Source organism: Cebus imitator, unplaced genomic scaffold (assembly GCF_001604975.1).
Source record: "Cebus imitator isolate Cc_AM_T3 unplaced genomic scaffold, Cebus_imitator-1.0 Scaffold142, whole genome shotgun sequence".
NCBI classification, from domain to species: Eukaryota; Metazoa; Chordata; class Mammalia; order Primates; family Cebidae; genus Cebus; species Cebus imitator.
In genome coordinates this window covers 1,588,475-1,610,723 of record NW_016107457.1, presented here as the reverse complement: position 1 = coordinate 1,610,723, position 22,249 = coordinate 1,588,475, and the positions used below count along the sequence as shown (strand labels likewise).

The following is a 22,249-nucleotide window of genomic DNA, read 5'->3' as shown; positions in this document are numbered from 1 at the left end:
AGGAAACAGCAGTCATACAGCCAGCCAACAGTCATCCGGGTATACATTAGTGTATTCCAAGTTTTGCTTTCTAATAGAGAGGCTAAATTTTTTATGCAATGGAATATCCTGAATTCTGAAGATGTGATGTCAGTCAGTACTGTTCAGTTTTAAGGCTCTGATTCTGTGTGAAGTATTCTGAAAAGCGTGTTGGATGCTCTCCATTTACTCTTTCTGCCCAGGTTTTTTAGGTCATAGGTTCAAAAGCTACTCGTTAATTTTTAGTAGATCTCTTCTGGGAAGAAATGTATTTGTTATGAAAATGAGAGTCACTTTATCTTCCAGGCTCTGCTAGCATGCTAGGTGGAGGAAGGAGCATAAGTTATATTATAATTACTTTACACACACACACTCCAGAATATATAAGAATTGGCAGCTGCCCATAACCCTGGGATGAATACTTTATTTACAAACATGTGGGTGCCTACTGTGTGCCATATGCCAGGCTCGGCCTTAGAGATAAAATGTTAAGCAAGGCTCCTACGGTCCTTGCTCCCCAGTGATCACCATTGAGAGAAAAAAACAATCAAATAATTATACAAATACATGACTAGGAACTGAGACCTGCTGCTTAGCAGAAGCAGAAGATCAGAATACAGTGAGAACATACATATGAAAGGGAGACCCGATTGGGAGCTATCTAGCATCTGAAGTATGAATGAGTTACTTAGGAGAGAAAGTGGAGAGGGAACAGCATTGCAGGCACATGTGAAGGCCTACTCTGGAAAGGAGCATGGTGCATCCACAACACTGAAAGAATGCCAGTGTAGCTGGAGTTCAGAGGGGGAGCATGGTGCAAGCGAAGGCTGAAGAGTGGGCAGATGCTTAATCCTTCAGGGTGTCATAGGATACTCTCAGAATTTGGGTTTTTAAGTGCAGTGTGCAGAAGTGTAGTGAAAGATCTTGTGTGGATGGTAGTCTGGGGAGGGTAGAGGGGAAGTAGGGAGACCAGGGAGGAAAGTACTGCCATCCAGGTAATTGAGATGAGAGGCGCTGGTGGCTTGGCCCCAGGTGATAGTGGTAGAGATAGAGGGGAGGGGACAGACACAAACATTATTTGGGATAAGAAATTGAGAGGCTTGTTAATAACTTGGTTATTGGGCTTAAGGAAAGACAAGTGTTAGATAACTGTCCGTTGTCTTCCATAAGCCCATTGGCAAGATGGGGAAGCTTTGCACTGAAATACGAAACAGTTTCCGCTGCTAATTTAATTATAGATAGTTAAAACATTCGTATAAATATACAATTGTGAGCTAAAATGTGGCGTTTTCACAAATTATCACATCCTGCAGTTTGACACTCTCCTTAGGCCAAGAAAAATATATTAATGCTTAGTTGGTTTTGTTGTTTTGAATTCCAGTACACCTCCTGAGAGAAGGCCTCTGCAAGATGACCTTACAGGCTGACTCAGCACAGGCTTTAGGGTTCCAGCAAAGTGGGAACACCAAACATGTTTTTGAAAAGTTGTATTTCAGTGGGCTGTCCACAAGTTTGTAGTCATAGGCTATCCACAAGTTTGCAGTTTGAATCCAGGGAAAAGTTCTTTTCATATCAGCACACAATTAAGTTTTGCATTTCTCTGTTGAGAAGTAGTTTTTACATTGAATTATATAGTGGTGGCAGCAGTGGCAATGATGGTGCTGGTGGTCGTGATTGTGAGGCTGGTGAGTGGTGGCGGTGGTAGTGGCAATGGTAGTGGCAGTGGTGGTGGTGATGGTGGCAATGGTGGTGATGCTGATTGTGGAGGTGTTGTTGGCAGTGGTTGTGGTGGTTTGGTGATGGTGGTGTTAATGGTGGTGGTGGTGGTGTTAGGTGATGATGTTGTTGAATGGTGGTGATAGTCATGGTGATAGTGGTGGTGGTTGGATGTATCACATGCTCATCACTGCTGAGGACCATAATTAGGCTCTGAGGAGTGCAGGCTGCATTTCTCATTGCCTGGACCTGGGCTAGAGGACAAGGTTACATTGAAGTTAGCAGAGTACTCTGACTGGCTGACTCATTTTGGTCACCTTTAGAAGCATGCTTTTATATTTGCTTAATTACTTTCCTATTGTTGTTTTGGGTGCAGGGGGCAAGAGAATTGGAGGGAGTATTCAATGTGATCCAGTTTTTGTGTGTAGGCCAGCTTCCAGCTAGGAATGTAAATGATTCAAGCAGTATAAGATCTTAAAAGACGGGAGTTTGAGATGGCTGGCTACTGTTCCAGTTCTCCTCCATTCATTGCTAAACTTCTCCAGTGAAAAGTTTCATTTATTTTTTCTCTTCTACTATGACCTTTATCTTTTTCAATCCAGTGGGTTTTCTTTTTTCCCCCTCTGTTTCTCATTACTTCTAGGTGACTTTGACACTTTGTAGCAGTGTGAGCCTGGATAATTCTCCTGCATGTCCTGTTCTTCTTGCCTTGCTTTTGTTTCTCCATAATACTTGGCATCTGGTGCACCATAAATAATCACTGGATTATTTCTTTTTGTTCTCCTCCTTCCATGAGAATATAAGCTCCACAAGGGTAGGATAGCCACTGCTTTATTCCCAACACCTGCAACAATACCTAGCACATAGTTGGTGTTTAAAAAATATTTGTTGACTGAATAGATGAAGTTATTTAACTACCCTTTCTCCTGTTAGGTCAAATAGATATAATAATGTTAGTCTCATATGGTGACCTTGACGATTAAATAAAATAATGTAAGTAAACTGCCTGGAAGACCCAGCCTGGGGTAGCAAGGGCTGGTGAATTAAAGTCATTCTTGGGTCTAGTTCTTTCTATCTCATTTATCCATCTATTGAAAAGATATATATCGAGAAGGTGCTAGGTACTTTGCCTAGTGAATGTCTTAGCACATAATGAAGCAAAAAGTGATGCAGAATCTGCCCACATGAACTTACCTGTGACCACTGCACACCATTGTAATGATTACTCATGCTCTGCTGAACACAGAGTGCTCACCCAGTTCTAGGGGGACCCTGGCCAGACATTTTTACTTCTCTATTTCAGCCTCTCCTCAATGACTTCAAATATCTAAATCTGAACTCATGAGTTGCCTCTCTTTATGCCTGGTGTCTCCCACATTACATGTTTTTTTTCTGGCTTCATTAAAAAAAAAAAAAAAAAACACCTGCCATTTTCTTTGTGACACAGGCTCAAAAGTTTGTAATAATTTTGATTACCCCATCTCTTTCATTTCATACTTCGAAGCCACACCTAAGACTTATCGATTGCTTTTATCCTTGAAAAAAAGTCTTTAATATGTCTCTACCTCTTCAGTTTCTCACCACCATTCTAATGTCAACTGCTGTGCCCTGATCCTTGATTTGCTGAAGTGGCTTCAAGGCTCAGTGTTCAATCGTTTTATCATCATTTAAGGTTTCGCTAGATTGTAAGTCTCCTGAAGGCACAGTGCCTCTGATTGTCTATTATTGCTTCCCCAACACTGGTGCAGGCACATAGAAGACATTCAGGTGGTTAGTAAATTAAAGTACCTTTGCTGCTGTAGACTACAGTTCTCAAACTTGTTCTGGAGGTTTATCTAATGGTTAAGAGTAGTTTCCCTGGAAGATCATGTGAGTATATTCCATGTAGGCTCTTCTCTATATTTCACTAACATATACCATATATTTTTAACAAAGTATATTTCTGCTTCCTTCCATTAATGTTTGCTATGTATTTGTTTTACCACCTGCTATCACTAATAAACAGGAAGCTGGCGCCAAAGCCCTAGAGAAATTTGTATTTGAATTGTATAAACCGGTAAATATTTGTTCTGTTAGAGAATACCACTCTTCCATATTTCTCGTGCTACTCTATAGAAATATAGTTTGAGAACTACTGAGAGTTACAAAGAAACCATAAGACAGTCAAAGTGTTAGATGTTACTGAGTAGGGTAGGTTTACCTCTGTTTCCAAGACTGCTTTTGCCTATTTAATAGGAAAGAGCTATTTTGTGTTTTCTGATGCACTGAAATCTCTGTTTATGGCTTAGGGGATTGACGGATATAAGATGCATGAGCCAGCAGTCTTCCTCCTCACCTTTTTTCCCCTTGAGCTGTCTATGCCTAAGCTTGTGGTTGGGAGCCTTAGTCTCTCTCCCACCTAGGAGGAAAATGCTGGTTTGTTCAGGCATGGAGGACATTAGTCTGACCTTCACAATTTTCTTCTATTACCACCTCCTTAACTTTTCTCATTAGAAATTAATTGTTTGCACAGTAAGCAAAGCTTGTAGAGTAAAAAAATTTTTGCATAATTAAGAATACTTTAAAGAAGTCAGCTTCTGGCATTTAGGCTTCTGGCATTTCTAAATGTACATTTTGACATTGAGATATCAACCTTGTTGTCCTCTTAGAGGACACATATATACTTTCTTCAGGGTTAAAATTGGAGCAGAATACTAACTGTAAATAATTAGGTTCCCAAGAAATCTTTTTATAAATGACTTAACACTGACTAAATCTCTTATTCATTAAGATAACTGGACTTTTTATAAGGATAATAACTATAAGTTAATGTGTTTATTACATAATAATATTCAGACTGTTGCAGAAAAACTTGAATGCTATTTAACAAATGGCATTGGACCATGGAATTTGACAAATCATAATTTGGACCTAAGTATCTTCCAATAGCGGAGTTTTGGGTATTTTGTTTTTGTTTGTAAGCTAAAGAAAGTTGACTTAGAACTTAAGTTCATTTTTCTTCTGTTGTCAGCTACGTAGTGGCAAAACCCAGCTTAGTCTATTTAGTGTTGCTATTACAGAATACCTGAGCCTACGTAACTTATAAGGAAAAGCAATTTATTTGACTCACAATAACGGTCCCTGAAAAGCCCAAGATTGGGCAGCTGCACGTGGTATGGCCCTCAGGCTGCTCCCACCCATGGCAGAAACCAGAGGGGAGTTGGCTTGATCAGAGATCATATGTTGAGAGAGGAAGCAAGAGTGAAACCAAGGAAGCCATACTCTTCAAAAAGCTGCTCTCTAGGGAACTAATGTCTTTCTTCCCCCTCCTCTCCCCTCCCTCCCTCCCTCCTTCCCTCCCTCCCTCCCTTCCTTCTTCTTATTTATTTTAAGTTCAGGGGTACAAGTGCAGGTTTATTACATAGGTACAATTGTGTCATGGGGGTTTGTTGTACAGATTATTTCATCACCCAGGTATTAAACCTAGTACCCTTTTAGCTATTTTTTCCTCATCCTCTCCCTTCTCCCACCCTCCACCCTCTGAAAGGCCCCAGTGTATGGTTCCCCTGTGTGTGTCCATGTGTTCTCATCATTTAGCTCCACCCAAAACTGTAAAAACCCTGGAAGGCAACCTAGGAAATACCATTTAGGACATATGCATAGGCAAAGATTTCATGACAATGATGCCAAAAGCAGTTGCAACAAAAGAAAAAATTGACAAATAGGATCTAATTAAATGAAAGAGCTTCTGCACAGCAAAAGAACCTATCAATAGAGTAAACAGACAACTGCAGAATAGCAGAAAATTTTTGCAAGCTATGGATCCGACAAAGGTCTAATATCCAGCATCTGTAAGGAACTTAAACAAATTTACAAGAAAAAAACAAGCAATGTCATAAAAAAGTAGGGAAAGGACATGAATAGACATATTCAAAAGACAACATACATGGGGCTGACAAATGAAAAAAAGCTAACATCACTGATCATTACAGAAATGCAAATCAAAACCACAATTGGAACTAATTTATTTATGAGTAAAAACTCACTTTCACATCTCTCCCCTGCCACAGGTCCCATGAATCAAACCCTCCCACTAGGCCCCAGCTCCCAGTATTGCTACACTGGGAATCAAATTTCAACATGAGTATTGGTGGCAACAAACCACATCCAAACAATTGTACCGTGGTACCCAGCGATTATTATAACATTTATTGTGTAAGTTAAGAGATAGGATGAAATTTCCAAAAGCTGTCTTCAGTAGATAAATAGTTTCATTCTGTAACAACTGTATCAGATGACATTCATTCAATAAAAAAGACATTGAATATTTACTAGATGAGGTTTTAGCAGCATCGAAAATAAACATAATCAATACCTTCTTGGAGCTTATACTTTATTGTGGACATGCAAATAAGTGTAGAATTTCAGTAGTAAGACGTGCTAAGAAGAAAACATGCAGGACAGTGTGGTAGAGAGTGAGAGTGAGGGCTGCTTCTGGTCAGGGAGGCCTCCTCCTTAGGGAGGTGCCATGTGAGCTGAGCTGATGCATACCTGGGGATAAGAGTGAATTGTATGCAGATCCCAGGGGAGAGCAGGGACTGCAAGTGTGAAAGTTTGAACAGTGAGCAAGCACTACATGTTCAAGGAACAGAGAGAAGGCCAGGGTGGCTGAAGTGTCGTGAACAAGAGTGAGAGTGGTAGGAGAGGGGACCAGGAAGGCTGGCAGGGTTCAAGTGCTGTAATGTGCTGCAGGCCATTGTAAAGAGTCTATATTTTATTCTGCAGGCAGTGGGACACCACCAAGGGTTTTTATCAGGGATACAGCCAGATTTGTAGCCACCAGCTTCAAATGCATATCATTGAAAAGTTTCTTTTAAATGGAAATAATTTTTCTTTGTATCTTACAGAATAGACCAGAGGACTGCCATTTGGCCAAAGGAGGCTTTTGAAACTCAGCAGGACTTAAACGAGGTAGGTGCAATTATTATTACTGGCTATATGAACATAAATAAGCCAATCATGAGATTTCCTATTCTTTTTCACAGTACTAGGAATTCATTCTGATGAAAACTTAGTATTTTTGCTTTTAAGTGAACTTGTAATACTTATAGTTCTTTGTTCATTTGGTAATGTTTTTCCTTGCTCCAGAGCAAACATATTTAAAATATTGTTTATGAGGAGGCTCATGATGTCTTGGCCCTAACCCAAGTCCAGCAGTCATTTTGTTACACTCTTTTCAGCTTTGCTTCAGGATTGTGTAACCATGGCTGTGACAGTTAACATTTGTAAAATTTTCTCTTAATTTTATTCTATGTCTCTTTCTCTCTGTCTGTTTTTCTTAACAGCTTCTGCAGTGTTTCAGTAACATAATCATATTTTCTGTTTATCCACTGAGAATGATATAGTTTGGTGTTTGCAATATGGTTTTCTTAGTAGACTTTGAGACATGAAGCTATATTTTCCAATCTAAATGATTTCCCACCAAACCGGACATCATGATGTTAATTAGCTTGTTCTGGACTTTCTTTGGAATATGTAATTGAATTCTCCTGTATGAAATTAATATAATATAATTATGATATATATTATTATGAATGCCTTTGCTTAAGACAGTGGTTCAGAATACTCTGTCTGGCTCTTCTTGTCATCATTGTAAATTACTAGTGAGTGATATGTGATATGTCTGATTAGGGCCATAGTGAAAAGGATGAAAACAGCTGATGATCAGATGCCAAAAAGAAAAATGATGGGCTTTAGGCAAATTGCTTATTTGACATTTTGAAGATGCAGCCCTCCCTCCTCTTCCTCTCCCACACCACAAAGGGGTATTTAACTAAATTTAGGTGATTTTCTTTTTCTTTTCTTTCTTTTTAGTAGAACTTGATAGAAACAAATAGCTAGAGGTAAACCAGCTTCTTGGTTAAGCCAAGGTAAATAGCTAAAGTTGTAAAAAATGTCCTAAAGGTAAGAACACAGAATTGCTATTTTTGTGTGTGTGCACACAGACTGGTTCCAAATTCTACAATCTTCCTCATGGTAATGAGTAAAAAAGAGTTTACGAGAAAAAGGCAAGAGCCTGAATCAGTGAATGCAGCTGTCTTCCCCACTGTGAACAAGCAAAATGCCAGTTGTAAAGGAGCAAAGGTTTGTTTTGACATAAGTGACTAGAAAAATGAAGTGATTGTAAGAGTCAACTCACAATAACTTTCAAGTATTTGGAAGAAACTGTTTTTTGAGCTGCAAACCCATGAGAATGCTGAGATCACTTGAGCATTCCCAAATTGCAGCTGTGAAAAGCTACATTTGAAAATCTGCTTTTCTGTATTCCTTCACTACATTGTATTTGCAAATGACATGAAATGTGCCAGCTCGCTGCACTGGTTGCCTGAGCATAAGAGTGCTGGATGGAGAGGTCCATCTGAAACAGCAGGCAGCGCCATATTTTAAACATGCACACTTCCATACAGAGGTGGCGCTGCTAATCCAGACTGGTTGAATACAGTATGTGCTGACAGTGGTTTTCTTCCAGTCAGAGAATGAGCTATATAGACCGACCCACATTCTTTCATGCAGTTTCTGACATGGCCAAAATGTGTGATATGAGAAAAGACCTTGTGGAAACTTGAAGGAGGTGCAGTGTGAATGGGACAGAGGCCATCCAGGAGGGTGGGTGTGGTCACACTCATGGATTGAAATGTCCTGCAGAGTGGGAATCTATTTAACTACGTCATTCCCAGCAGTTCTCAACTTATTGAATACCAAGCTCTTTTATGGAAGAACCACCTAATAACATTCCTATAGGCGACAGAGTCCCTATGAAACACTAATGGGAAATTGCTATAATATTTTTAATGAGAATAGAAAATACATGCAGAAAAGTACACAGATCATAAGTGTACAGCTGAATGAATTCTTAGAAAGTATACAAACAGCACATAAATCAAGAAACAATATGACCAGCATCTCAGATGCCTGTCTGTAATTCCTTCCAGTCGCTATTCCCCTATGAAGATAACTAGTATTTTTTAGTGTTTGATTCATGGATTACATACCCTCTTTTGTGTCTGGCTTCATCTGCTCCATATTATATTCATGAGGGACATTCATGTTTGGTAGATAGTCGTAGTTTTCATTTGCCTTGCTGCAACCTATTGTATACTTGTTTCTGGTTGTTGACTATTAGAGCTGTTGTTATCCATTGTACATATTTTTATTATTACGAGCTGTTCTGGCCTCTTCGTAGAGCTGGCTTTTTACAGGAGTATGCCTCTCATCTCTAACATGTAAGGTAGAATTTTCTGTTATATTAGCACTCTTCATTGCATTTTGCTCGTTTCTTTTGTTTATTCACCACCTCTCCACACACCCTTAGAAAGAACCTACCAGTTCCATAACGGCACTCTCTTCTGTACCAACTTGCAAGTCTAAAAATCAGAAAAGAGTTTCTTGAACCTCATGAAAATCATGGTCCAAAAGTGTTTTCAAGATGTTTCCATGTGCAGATATGTTTCCATATGTTGTACGTAAGTAGTAATTACAAGATGCTACATACATGCTTTATACATTCCCGCATTTTTACATCTAGTATTTCACTTCTATTTGTGCTTGTTTGTCCACTTGCTCTGTGACCAGCAGATAGGACTCAGCTTGATTCCAGAGCTGGCAGTTGACCCGAGGTCCTCTCCTCCTGGCACAGGGATGCATGGTGCATGGTCTAACATATCTGCATATGTTGTCTCTGTGTGTGTTTCTTATACTTTCCTAGTGGGCTGAAGCACTCACTAACTTCTGATTTCCACTTGGTATGAGTATAGATTTGACATCTGCCCATCTCATTTTTTTCTGCCAGTCTAGAACTCCCAGTTTTTGACTTTGAGTCTCTTGGTAGGAATTGCATTTTTTACTCCACGTTTTTGATGTCTCTGGGACTATGGTATAGGAATTTTTTCCAGAAAAAAAAAACTGATTAAATCTCCCTACTGCCATCACCTGAGCTGTATGATTCTGCCTCTGTAAGACATCAGATTATGGGGGTTAGGATCCTTTGAATCCTGACTGGAAAATATTCCTGGAGTTGAGACCTGTCAGCGTCTCATCTACTTTAATCCATGGTCTTAGTCTGCCAGTCAGTATAATTCATAAGCATTCAATAGATCAGAAAGGTACTTGAAAGATAAAATGAGGAAAAATTAATTTTTTTACTCTCTGCATGCTTGTAGATCACATTCCTTGCTTTGATTCCAATTAAGAAAGATAACATATTTATAAAGAAAACTAATGAATCTCCCCTTCCCTGAAAAAAAAATGCCATATTGGGTCCTTATACATAGCCTGGCAGTTTCCAACTGCCAGACTATGTATAAAAGAGCACTACATCAATTTCTTTTAGTTTTTGTTTGTAAAATAAGGCAGGAAGTTTTGAACTGGGTTAACTCTAGGTGTCCTTTCAGATATATTTTTAAGTTTAATTAGATTTTTAATTGACAAACAATAATTGTACATTTGTATTATTTACGGGATACAATGTGATGTTTTGATACATGTATACATTATAGAATGAACAAATCAGAGTAATTTGCATATTCATCACCTTGAATATGTATCAGTTTTTTGTGATGAGAACATTTAAAATCCTCTCTTTCAGCTAATATACAATATATTATTATTATTAACTATAGTCACCCTGTGGTTCAACAAAACACCAAAACTGGTTTATCCTGTTTAAGTGAATCTATACCCGTTCACTAATGTCTCCCCTTTCCCTGTCTGCCTTCTCCCCACCAGCCTCTGGTAACCCTGTTTTACTCTCTACTAAAAGTTTGACTTTTTTAGATTCCACTTATAAGTGAGATCATATAGTATTGAGGCCTTTCCATTTTAACATTCATTGATTCTACCCTTTTCCCATTTTCCCAGTGCTTTCAGAATGTAGCCATAGCTTCCCATCAGGGATGGAATAAGGAAAACCAAGTAATTCATGGTTAAGGCCTCCTCCTGGTCAACCTACCATCTGAAGCCTAGTTTGGGGAGTAAATAGCAAGTAGTGCAAGTAAGATATATGGAAGTGATATGTGTGCTTAGCATAGTTATTTGTCAGCTTCACATGAGAGAGAGGCCACATTATTATAAGTGGAGGATTGTGGTCAACTGGGGATCCAAAGTGGTACAGCCATCTTAAGGAGCAGGCTGAAGCTCTGGGTCACCATGGACCTTCTTCTTTATTATACTCAACCAACCCAACTCCTGTGTCATCATCCTGCAGAAGGAAGTGGTCACCTCAAAAACTGTTCATGGCATCTGTGCTCAGGAAAAACACTTTATTTTCTTATCTGATAGATACTTTGAAGGTATTCTGCATTTACCTTTTGGATAAAACAATGTCAGTTGAGTGAATATGAGTTTGTTTTCATTTTACTTCTTACCTGGAATCTCAAGGTCATATAGGTAAGGTCAGCCACAAGCCAATTGACCTTGAAGGAGAAGCTTTGCTGACCTTACATAGATTCCTTATTTCCTTTGTCTTTGAGGCTTATTGGCCATGAAACTGTCTTGTGCTGGCATTGACCGTCTCTATTGTTTATCCTCTACAGGCCTAAGAAGGCAGCTTATAAATCTGAAAAAAATAAAACAATTTTGCCACGGGTTAATGGGTTTACCAAGAGAGACGTGTTGGGCACAAAGATGCAGATGCTAAATCCTGGAATGGCAAAATGGATAAATGTTGCGTCAGTCTTTTGCACACCAATAAATGCTATATCTCCAATGGTGAGGATTTCAAGGTAGCTAAGACTTCTAGGTGGATATACTGACTTTTTTTTGTCCCCAGAATCAAACCATTGAGACAGCTGTCTGTCACCCCCCCATGTATGTTTCTCCCATGGTAAGGAGTCTGAGTGGGATGACTCATTGTAGGAACATAGAAAAATCTAAAACCTTAATAGAATTAGGAGGACAGAATAAGTTCAGTTGCAGGGGGTAAAAGAAAAGGGTAGAATCAATGAATGTTAAAATTGAACGGCCTTAATACTATATGATCTCACTTATAAGTGGAATCTAGAAAAAGTCAAACTTATAGAAGAGAGTAAAATAGGGTTACCAGAGGCCAGTGGAGAGAAGGTGGATGGGGAAAGGGGAGACATTAGTGAATAGTATAAAGTTTCAGTTAGACAGGATAAATCAGTTTTGGTGTTTTATTGTACCACAGGGTGACTATAGTTATAATAATATATTGTATATCAGCTCAAAGAGAGGGATGGGGACTATGTTTAGAGGGTTTGAGATTCTGAAGTTTATGGCAACTTGCTGAGACAGCCAGGCATAGTTAAGGGGAAGGAACACTGGAATTGAGGGGGCTGAGGAATTATGAAGCCAGGCATTAGCATGATTGTCAGCCTGGACATTGAAGTAACTGAATATGGCAGGGGCCACTGATGGAGAGGAAGAAATCAACCCAGATATAAGTCATGGTGTCCTGTAATATTCAGGTTATGGAATGAAAAAGGATGGCATTGTCTTTTGTAAGGGAGAAGAAATTGATAGATTCAACAGTGAGGGTCAAAAAAGGATGATAATCTAATCTTCCCAACTTGCTTCGCCATTTCTAACTCTGTGAGGTAGAGAGTAGGAAAGAGAAATGATTTTTGAAGGTGGGGAAATTTCAGTCACATGGTTACTTCATGAGAAATGTTAACACTGTCACACTGGCTAAGCCATTTCACCTGGTAACTAGTAAAACATAAAACATCTGAAAGAGGCAAGCACAAGTTCTCTGATACTGCATTGTACTCCCTTTATGAGTGCTTAGCCCATTTATACCTGAGGTTACAATTTTTTGAATTTTTGCAATCAGACCTTGGTGATGACCTTGAGCAGGATATAAATAACTCCCACATGCTTAGCATTCCAATAATGGAACACTAGGCATAAATGGGTTAGAGTGAGAGGATAATAGTGTCTCTTTAATGGAAGGAATATTAATATAACTCTATTCTGAAGACTCCATTATGACTGCTCTTTGTATTTATAGAATAGTGTAGGGATATTTTTGCTGTTAATTAACCCTACAGGGCATTCTAAAGGTGTGCTCTGCCTCTGTTGCTGCTTTAATTTAGTATTGACTTGATAAAAAAAATAGCTGGGAGATTTCCAGGTTTGTATGTGGTATCATTACTCTCATTGGTTATTGAGGAACCGGAGGAAGAGAAGATGCTTAAAATGAGCATGGATTCAGACTTGTGCTGTGCTATATTCCGACTGTTGTTCTGCCATAAGAGGACAAATTCCTCAAGAATGCCATTAGAATCTAGAGGAAAAGACTATCTTGTAATAAATTACTAGCAAATGTAATAAATTACTAGCATGCAACAGATGTTCAATAATGACCTAATATCAACATTAAAAAGTTTAACCTTGGGCCAGGCGCAGTGGCTCGCACCTGTAATACCAGCAGTTTGGGAGGCAGGTGGATCTCAAGGTCAGGGGTTTGAGACCAGGCTGGCCAACATAGTGAAACCCTGTCTCTACTAAAAATATAAAAAATTAGTGGGCGTGGTGGTGGGCTGTAACCCCAGCTACATGGGAGGCTGAGGCAGGAGAATTTTTTGAATCTGGGTGGTGGAGGTCACAGTGAGCCGAGATCACACCACTGCAGGCAATACTGCCAGACTCCATCTCAAAAAAAAAAAGAAGAAACTTAACCTTGGATCTGTAATTACAGTCTTATTCTACAAAGGAGACACCTATTTTTATTTAGCTCGGTATGAAAGAGATGATTTGTTAACCTGAAATCAATATGAAAAATTAATCTTCCATCACATACTACTGTTAACTCTTATCTGTTCAATTATGCTGGTCATAATAACTCAACTTTAGCCTCAATGTCAAATATATCTATGAAGAATCCTTGAATATGTTAATTTTGTTAAAAGTAGTAGGACAATTTGCACTTGTGCAGTGCTCCTCTATGAGTCGATATGCCTGTGTCTGTGACTTTGTGTATCTCCATGTGGAGGACGAGAGTGTTTTTATCGGCATCCACAGTTTATCACATAGATATTTTGGCAAAGCCATATCAGGCCTCAAGATGGTACTTATTGTTGTGTTCAAGATGTGTTTCTTCCTCAAAATTGTGTTAATTTTACAAAAATGGTCTAGAAAGAGGCTTCTTCTGCCTTTAACATTCCTGAGGTGATGAAATGATATTATCTCTGTAGGAATAGGCATCTGTATTTTTCTATTCAACTGCAAACCCAGTCTGTAGGGTTAGGCCTTAGCTCAGGATTGATTGAGGAATTTTTTTAAAAAGTATTTGGATTCTTTCCATATAACTGAAAGTCAATTCAGTCTGGTTTTAATAAGAACAGGATCTTACTGACATATAGCTGAAAATTTAGGATCAGGATACACCCTATGCATGGCTAGGTCCAGGGATTGAAAACTCATCTATTTCTGTCTCTTGGTTCTTCTTTTTCTATATTGGCTTCATCTTTAGGTCAGCCCTTCTCTAGGGACAAATTATTTGGTCAGTAATTCTAGTGTATATTAGTTTTCTATTAATGGGTAATAAATCACCAAGAGCTTAGTGGCTTCAAACATTTATTTATTAGCTCACAGTTATGCAGGTCAGAAATCTGGGTGGACTCAACTGGGTTTTCTGCTTAGGGTTTCATGAAATTGAAATCTAGGCACTGGCTGGGGTGGTTTCCTATCTGGAGGTTCTGGAGAAGAGTCCACATTCCAGCTCCTTCAGGTTGCTGCCTGAATTTAGTTCCCTGTAGTTGTGCAACTGTGTGTCCTGCTTCCTTGCTGGGTGTCAGTTGGAGGCGACTCTCAGCTTCTAGAGGCTGTCACATTCCCCCTCCTCACCCTTTGTCTTGGAGCCAGAAACAATGTGGCAAATCCTTCTTGTGTTTTTTAATTTCTCTGATGTCTGATGTTTCAACTGGAAGAAACTGTGCATGTTAAAGGGCTTCCCTGATTGGTCCAGGCTCAGCCAAGTAATCTGTATCTTTGGTCAGCTGAGTTAAAACTTGAATTACATTTGCAAGTCCCTTGATAGAAGTATCTAGATTAGTGTTTGATTGTGTGATCAGGGTATAAGAATCTTGGAGGCCACCTTTAGGAATCTGCCTGCCACATAGTGAAATAATAGTCTCTCCCTCCTAGCTCTAAAAAGTCCCATACTTGAGTCTCATTTATCTGGCTTGGGGTATGTGCCCATTTCTGAACCAGTCACTGTGATGTTGGTGTTTGGAATAAGCTGATTTGTTAGCCTTGGGCAATATTTCCCACTTAGGGTCTAGGAGTGCTGTTCTCAGAAGATGAGTAATTAGATGCTGGGCTACATAATGTTGGTCTCTGGAAGCATGATCTCCAAGGTAATTTTCCTCTCTGTTGGACCCCTGCAGGATGCCACTTGGCATTTTGCTGAGTTGAGGTAGAGTCACCTTACTCCCCTACTAAGGTTTGTTCCTCAGCTGGAGCTCTATCCTGTGATTCATTTAATTTTATGCAACTTTTGTTATCAGTGTCAATGAAGACATCTTGTAGCCAACATGGTCATGGTGTGAATCCTGGTTCTCATGCCCAGTTGAATGAACTGCATGGTGAAAAAGCTCTGAACTGCTGCCAGGCCTTGTTTATTCTGCCCCATTGTTCAGATGCAACTATCCAGCCTTCCTTCTTGTTTCCAGGGAAACCAGGTATGTGGGCCTGGCCTCATCCTCAGGGGAATCCTTAGTGTGGTATTGGCAGAAAAAGTGGAAGCGATGCCAGCAGCTGCCCCCATTTTTCCTTGTCTGGGAATTGCCTTGGAGAAGCATCAGAGGTGTTGGGCTGAGCAGAGGCATTGAGGCAGGGCTTGCCTAGTTGACTTGCCTGTGCTGACTTTTGCCTGCCAGCCTACCCATCTCCCCAGCTCCCTGCAGCTTTGTCCCATTTGCTCCTCCTCTTTTCTCTGGCATGGCATCTCGATCCTTTTTCCTGTTGCTCACTCTTTCATGTATTCCTCTTCATGCTACTAATTTCCTACTCACTCACGGAAGGCTGGAAGGGACTGTATCCAGTTCAGTGGTTCCCAGGGGCCAGCCTGTGCTGTAGCTTTTATTGCTTTTTGGCAAAAATATAAATATAAGAGCAATGAATGTAGTGAGTTTTTTTTAATAGAGTCTATGAACAACTCTTTCACTTAGAAATTGTTCTTCAAATTTTCATTTTGTAAGGAAACGAAGGGGAGGAGATTTATTTGATTTCTTTCCAATGCTCTCACTTGATGAAATATAAAGTTGACAGCTTTCGTAAATATATTCTGCTCCCCTACCCCTGCTAACTTAAATATTACTGCTGATCCGAAGACCAGATTTTTCCTGAGAGCTGTGACCTGTGAGATGTTTTCTTCTAAGGGGTAATTCCTTCTTTCAACAGGGTTTATTGAGAAGCAAATGTGAACCTAGCTTTGGGTCTGGTACAAGGGTGAGGTGCAAGAGCTGCAATACAAGAATGGACTTTGTTGTCCTCACTTTCCAGAGGTTTACAGGGACACGCATCAAGTCTGTACATCTGGCCTTCCTAGCATTGGCACCTATTGTCCTTTTTAGGACATTTTTGGCCTTCTAAATGTTACAAAACTCAGGTTTGTAGAAAGATAAAAGCTGAATTTTCTATTTTTTTAACAAAATATTAGTATTTGACAACCTAAGTATCTATCAACAGACAAATGGATAAAGAAAATATGGTGCTCATATGCAATGGAATATTATCCAGTCATAAAAAATAATGAAATCTTGTTATTCACAACAACATGGATGAGCCTAGAGAAAATTAAGTAGAAAAAGCCAGACACAGAAAGATAAACACTGCATGTTCTCACTCATGTCTGAATGCTAAAAACGTTGATCTCATAGCAGTAGGGAGTAGAATAGTGGTTACTAGATGCTGGGAAGGGTAAGAGGGAGAGAGCGATAGGGAGGGATTGGTTAAAGGATGTAAAATCATAGCTAGATAAGAGGAATAAGTTCTAGTATTCTACAGCACTGTAGTGTGACTCTCATCAACAATAATTTATTATGGATTTTCAAATAGCTAGGAGAGAAGATTTTGAATATTCCTAACACAGCAAATGATAAATATCTGAGGTGGTGAATAACCTCATTATTGTGATTTGATCACTATATATTGTATGTATGAAAACTCACCATGTACCCCATAAATATGTATGATTATTATCAGTCAATACTAAATTTAAATATGTATCTTCAAAATTAGTATTTGAGGAAATGGCTAATGCTTTCCAATGTGACCTGCCATCTTTAAGGCATAGATATATGTTATTTCATATGGCATGTAATTTTATGATTTTCAGTGGACATTTACTGATTTCTAATATTCATTGAATTTTAGAAATTGAAGGAGTTAAGGTAGTATCATCAGAAAAGTAGAGGGCTTATGGGCCAGCATCATTGGGTGGTTCACCCAGTGACACAGAATGAGCCAGATGAAGAACCCAGTGGGCCATCTCCTCTGCTCCCATCTTACTAAGTTTAGTTTTGAAGGCGAATATTTTTCAGGGCTAAAAGAAATTGAAACAAAGCCACAAAGAAGCAACTACATGGGCTACAACCCAGACTAGCTTTGGACTTCAGCCTTTGGGATGTAATTAATGTTCTGGGGGAAAAAATGACTAGTTAGGGCCCTATTCATCATAAGACCTGTGCTTTTGGATAGTTTAAGTACTAGCAACTCCATTGAGAAACTACTGAAGTTCATTGCATGAGTTGTAAATGAGACACATTGTATTTTCAGAAAAATCAGTCTTATCTAGAAAAGCTCAGAATTCTGCTTTAAAATGTGAGTTTATGAAACAGTATTATTCTCTCCCAAATATCTCACTCTTATTTTTTATTTAATAAAGTGAATATAACAAGGATATCACAATGAGTTGAAATCAAGTATAGGATTCCCCTTTCCCAGGTTGAAGTCATTTAACTTAAAGGAAATGTGGGTTTTGTTATTGTGTATTGTGGCTGGGTTGTCCTTGTTTAAAAAAAATTGATGATAGGACCCGAATAAGATTTGGATCTTCTTGTCAGCAGAAGGCTCCGTAAAGTGAATAGCTTGTCCTCTTACATTGAATTTCTCCTTTGGGAGGTGCAGGGGAGTGAGGGCTGAGCTCCTGAACAGAGGGAAGCTGAGGCAGGCTGAGCTGAGGTGCACTGTGCTGCAAACCATGCTCAGACACAAGTGACACTGTCCCCCAGGGGATTCGCTGAAAGTCCAATGTCTTTACTTTAAGGGAGAGATCAATTTGGCTTTTCCTTGTAATGATCAACATTGAGAGAAGTTCCTCTTTGTTGGCAAGAGCATCCAGAAGTTCAGGAAGCAACACCTTCTTGGTTCTGAGCACTTCACACTCTATACTTCCTGGTGAGGGTGGGGGCAGCTCTCAAGGGAAGGGAAGGATAAGAAGGCAATGAGGGAGTCAGAGAGCTGGGGCTCAGAGGAAAGCTTTTGGCCCTCGGGCAAGTAGAGCTAAGTGGGCAACTGAGACATTTATAGTGTGTCAAAGCCCCAGGGAATAGGGACCTTGGACTTCCTGTGTTGGAAGACCCTGCCTCAGACCTACTGAATCAGAATCTCTGGAGTGGGCACTTCCTGGGAGCACACATCTTTTGTAACTTTCCTGTGATTTTTAAGCACTTTAAGATTTCTAAACCAGGGCAGCAGGAGGGCTCAGTATTGGATACTCAGAGACCCCTTGCTCCCCACCCCTGCAAATACTGGCTAAAGGACGCAGATAAACAAAACTCAGATACAATTGAGGCTTTTTATTGATTGGCTCTTTTCTACACATTGTGCTAGGATGCAGCAGTAAACAATGGAGGCACCGTGTTGAAAAGAGCCAATAAACAAGTAGACAAAATCACATATTGTGGTGAGCCTTGGGAAGGAAATAAACAAGATGCTAAAAGAGACACTAGGGGCCCCCTGCTGAGAAAAGATAATCAGAACTGGCTCAATAATTTGATGGGATTTTGACCGTGAAATAACTAGAGCTGAGAAGGGCCTGGGAGGAGGGGGCAGAGAGCAGGTGAATCAGCAGATGGAAAAGAAGGGTGTGGTATGTACGTGGGTGAGAATATATTTGGGAAACATGGAAATTCAGGGAAGAAGAGCAGTATGTAGAAATGGAGATGTTTGGAGACCTAGTCTTGTCCCCAGTTTTGAGCAGATTTCCAGCTTGATTTGCTTCCTATCATCATAGGGAATCTATATGCAATTCTTGGATAGATAAAAGGATGGGAGAGGAGGACTAAACTCCTTCGTATGAACTAAATGTAAGCTGTGCCTGCTCAACAGCAACTGGTGAATTGCAGACAAGGCACCCTAAAATAGTATTTAACCATCCAGCCTGTGTGGGTGTTCTCTATTTCAACCCAACTAAAGTGGGACCTGAGTAATTGTAGAGGAGAGAAAATGAGTAGAGTATTTTCTAAAACAAGTAGCATATTCTCCATTATGTAAAAGGGAAAAGTTAGCTTTTTAAAGAAAACGACACCTACGTTTCACAGACTTCTCTCTGGTTTCTTTTTTAACCAGATGGGTTAGTTGGAGCAGCAGAGGTGGTCATTGTTCTTTACAGGGTCTGTTAACCCTTCCTCAATTTTCCTGCAGATTCTAGACATTTGTTTGAGGAGACTTTGGATATAAACCAGGAAAAGCACAAGCAGGCCGGTCCTGAGTGATGGGCTCGGGGAGGTGGCCTGGCAGGGGTGGAGGTCCTGTCAGAGAGGGCTGGGTTGAGGTGGTGCTTTACTAGGACCTGGAATGAAGGATTCTTCATCTTTCTGCAGAGGGAAAAGCATGTTTCTGCATTAAAGGTCACTAAGGTGGGCATGATGGAAGTGTAACGGGTGGTTAGTCACTCTTTCCCTGGGATTGCTGTTTCTTTCCTCCATAGCCCATGACAATAATAATTGTCATGACTGTTTGATTTGTTTGCTTGCTTATTAGTAATCTCCCCACTAGACTGGAAGCCCCATAATAGCTGATAGCCTCATACTGCAGAGCCTAGTGCAGCTCTTTTGCATGGAAAGCTGCCTGGATTTCCATGTGAAGCTGCATATGTGGCCTTATGTCTGCAAGGCGGACACAAACTCTGCACGTGCACTGCAAGCTGTCCCTAAGCCTTCTTGGGGTGGCTCTGCGGGGCTCAGACCTAGTAGGACAGGTCATCCATCCACTGAAGGACATGTATGTGGCGGTGGTATAGATCAGGGGTCTCCAACCCTGGGGCCACAGACCAGTACTGGCCCATAGCCTGTTAGAAACTGGGCTGCACAATCGGAGATGAGCAGTGGGCTGCAAGCATTACCGCCTGAGCTTCGCCTCCTGTTAGATTAGAGGCAGCATTAGATTCTCAGGAGTGTGGACCCTGTTGTGAACTGCGCATGCGAGGCATATATGTTGTGCACTCCTTATGAGAATCTAATGCCTCATGATCTGAGGCGGAACAGTTTCATCCCAAAACAATCCCCCACCCCTACTGTCTGTGGAAAAATTGTCTTCCGCAAAACCAGTCCCTGGTGCCCAAAAGGCTGGGGACTGCTAGTGTATTACTCATAGACAAGTCTCCCTGCCCCCTTGTCCTGGGTTCCTTGATCCTCAGGACAGGTGTCTCTTCATGGACCCATCCCACACAGCGTGTCCAAGTCCCCACCCTCTGTTCAGGAGGACTTACTTGTCGCCCATGGTGATGAAAGGCAGGCTGTCCTTAGGTAATGGGTGGCCGTGGGGTGGGAAGGGATATTGCTGAGAACAGCTGGTCTGCAGAGTTGCTTCCACTTTGCCTTCTTGTCTTCCATTTACAACAGTTTGTTTTCCCTTCTACCTGGAGATCTTGTTTCTCCAGACCTTCATCTTTTGTCATTTGCTACTTAATTTCTTCCCCATTACTCTAAGCTTAGTCCTATCTAACAGCTCAATAAGGAATCAAGTAGATCTCCTTTGGCACTCAGAGTCTTGCTTAGTGTGAGTACAAGTAAGGGAGAAAATGGCAGAGGAAGATGGATGAGAACAACCGTGGATGCTTCTTTTTCTTTTTCTTTTTCTTTTGACAGGGTCTTGCCCTGTTGCCCAGTCTGGAATGCAATGGCATGATCTTGGCTCACTGCAGCCGCCACCTCCTGGGTTCAAGCAATTTTCATGCCCCAGCCACCCAAGTAGCTGGGATTACAGGTGTGTGCCACCATACCTGGTTAAGGTTTTGTATTTTTAGTAGAGACAGGGATTCACCATGTTGCCTAGGCTGGTCTCGAACTCCTGACCTCAAATCATCCATGTACCTCGGCCTCCCAAAGTGCTGGGATTACAGGCGTGAGCCACTGTGCCCAGCAGCTGATGGATACTTTTAGCCATAACTGGGTCATGGCATTATACGTCTCTCCCTATGGGAGTCCAGGGATCTCTGAATGTGAACTCCTATGCAGTGACATTCTTTGAAACCTATTTGTGTTGTCTCAACATTTGGTTCCGTTCCACACACACAGTCTAAGCACCCACTCTATGCCAGATCTGTGCATCCATCTCCAGTCCATTTGCCTGTTTGCTTTTATTCCCTTTAAAGTTGTAAGGGGACTTAGAAGTCATGTAGCCTGAGGGCCTTGATAGGCAGGTGCAGAAATAAGATCCTGGGAGGTAAAGTGATGAGTCAAGGGCTCAGTGCCAGTGTGGAGCATGGCCTTGCACATGGCCAGAGCTCTGTCTGGCAGCCTTTGGGGTTTGGAGATAGTGATACTAACCACAGAATCCAGTCCTTGAGTGTTTGCCACATGCTGGTGTGCTGCGAAGTGCTTTCCAGCTTTCCATGATTTCCCTTGTTTAATTCTGAGAGCATCCCTTAGAGCAGGTACCATTGTCGCTGTTACCACTGCCTCTTTTTACAGAGAGCATTAAGACCCAGAATAACCAGGATGCTTGGCCAAAGTCAGACATATAGTATGTAGCAAAGCTGACATTCCCTCTGGTTCTATGGGAACCTGAAGGCTATGCCCTCTTCTGTTTTGCATAATATACAAGAGCACTTACAAATCTGAGACAGGCAGCTGGTTCTACAATTTAAAAAAAAGAATGAAATGTAAAGTTAAAGAAAGAATGCCAGCCTTTCTTTTTACCTTTCATTCATTTTTTAAAAATTGTTAAAATATATCTAATCTAAAATTTACCATTTAACTTTGTTTATTTGTTTTGAGATGGAGCCTCACTCTGTCACCCAGGCTAGAGTGCAATGGCGCCATCTCGAATCACAGCAACCTCTGCCTCCCGGGTTCAAGCAACTCTCCTGTCTCATCCTCCTTGAGTAACTGAGACTACAGGCACCTGCCACTGTGCCTGGCTAATATTTGTATTTTTAGTAGAGACGGGGTTTCACCATGTTGGTCAGGCTGGTATCAAACTCCTGACCTCAGGTGATTCACCCACCTGGGACTCTCAAAGCTGGGACTACGGTCATGAGCCACTGTGTCTGGCTTAACTTTTTTTTTTT

The 22,249-nt window shown here is 40.6% G+C and overlaps 1 protein-coding gene across 5 annotated transcripts in view; it reads left to right on the top strand.

Annotated features, from left to right (window-relative positions):
* FAM13C (family with sequence similarity 13 member C) overlaps positions 1–22,249 on the top strand; it is a 115,276-nt gene that overhangs the window by 51,344 nt on the left and 41,683 nt on the right. For all 5 annotated transcript variants that reach the window (XM_017542268.2, XM_017542270.2, XM_017542267.2 and 2 more), the window contains one exon: positions 6,621–6,684. In XM_017542268.2, the coding sequence (XP_017397757.1) occupies positions 6,621–6,684 (64 nt within the window). The remainder of the gene's footprint in view (positions 1–6,620; positions 6,685–22,249) is intronic.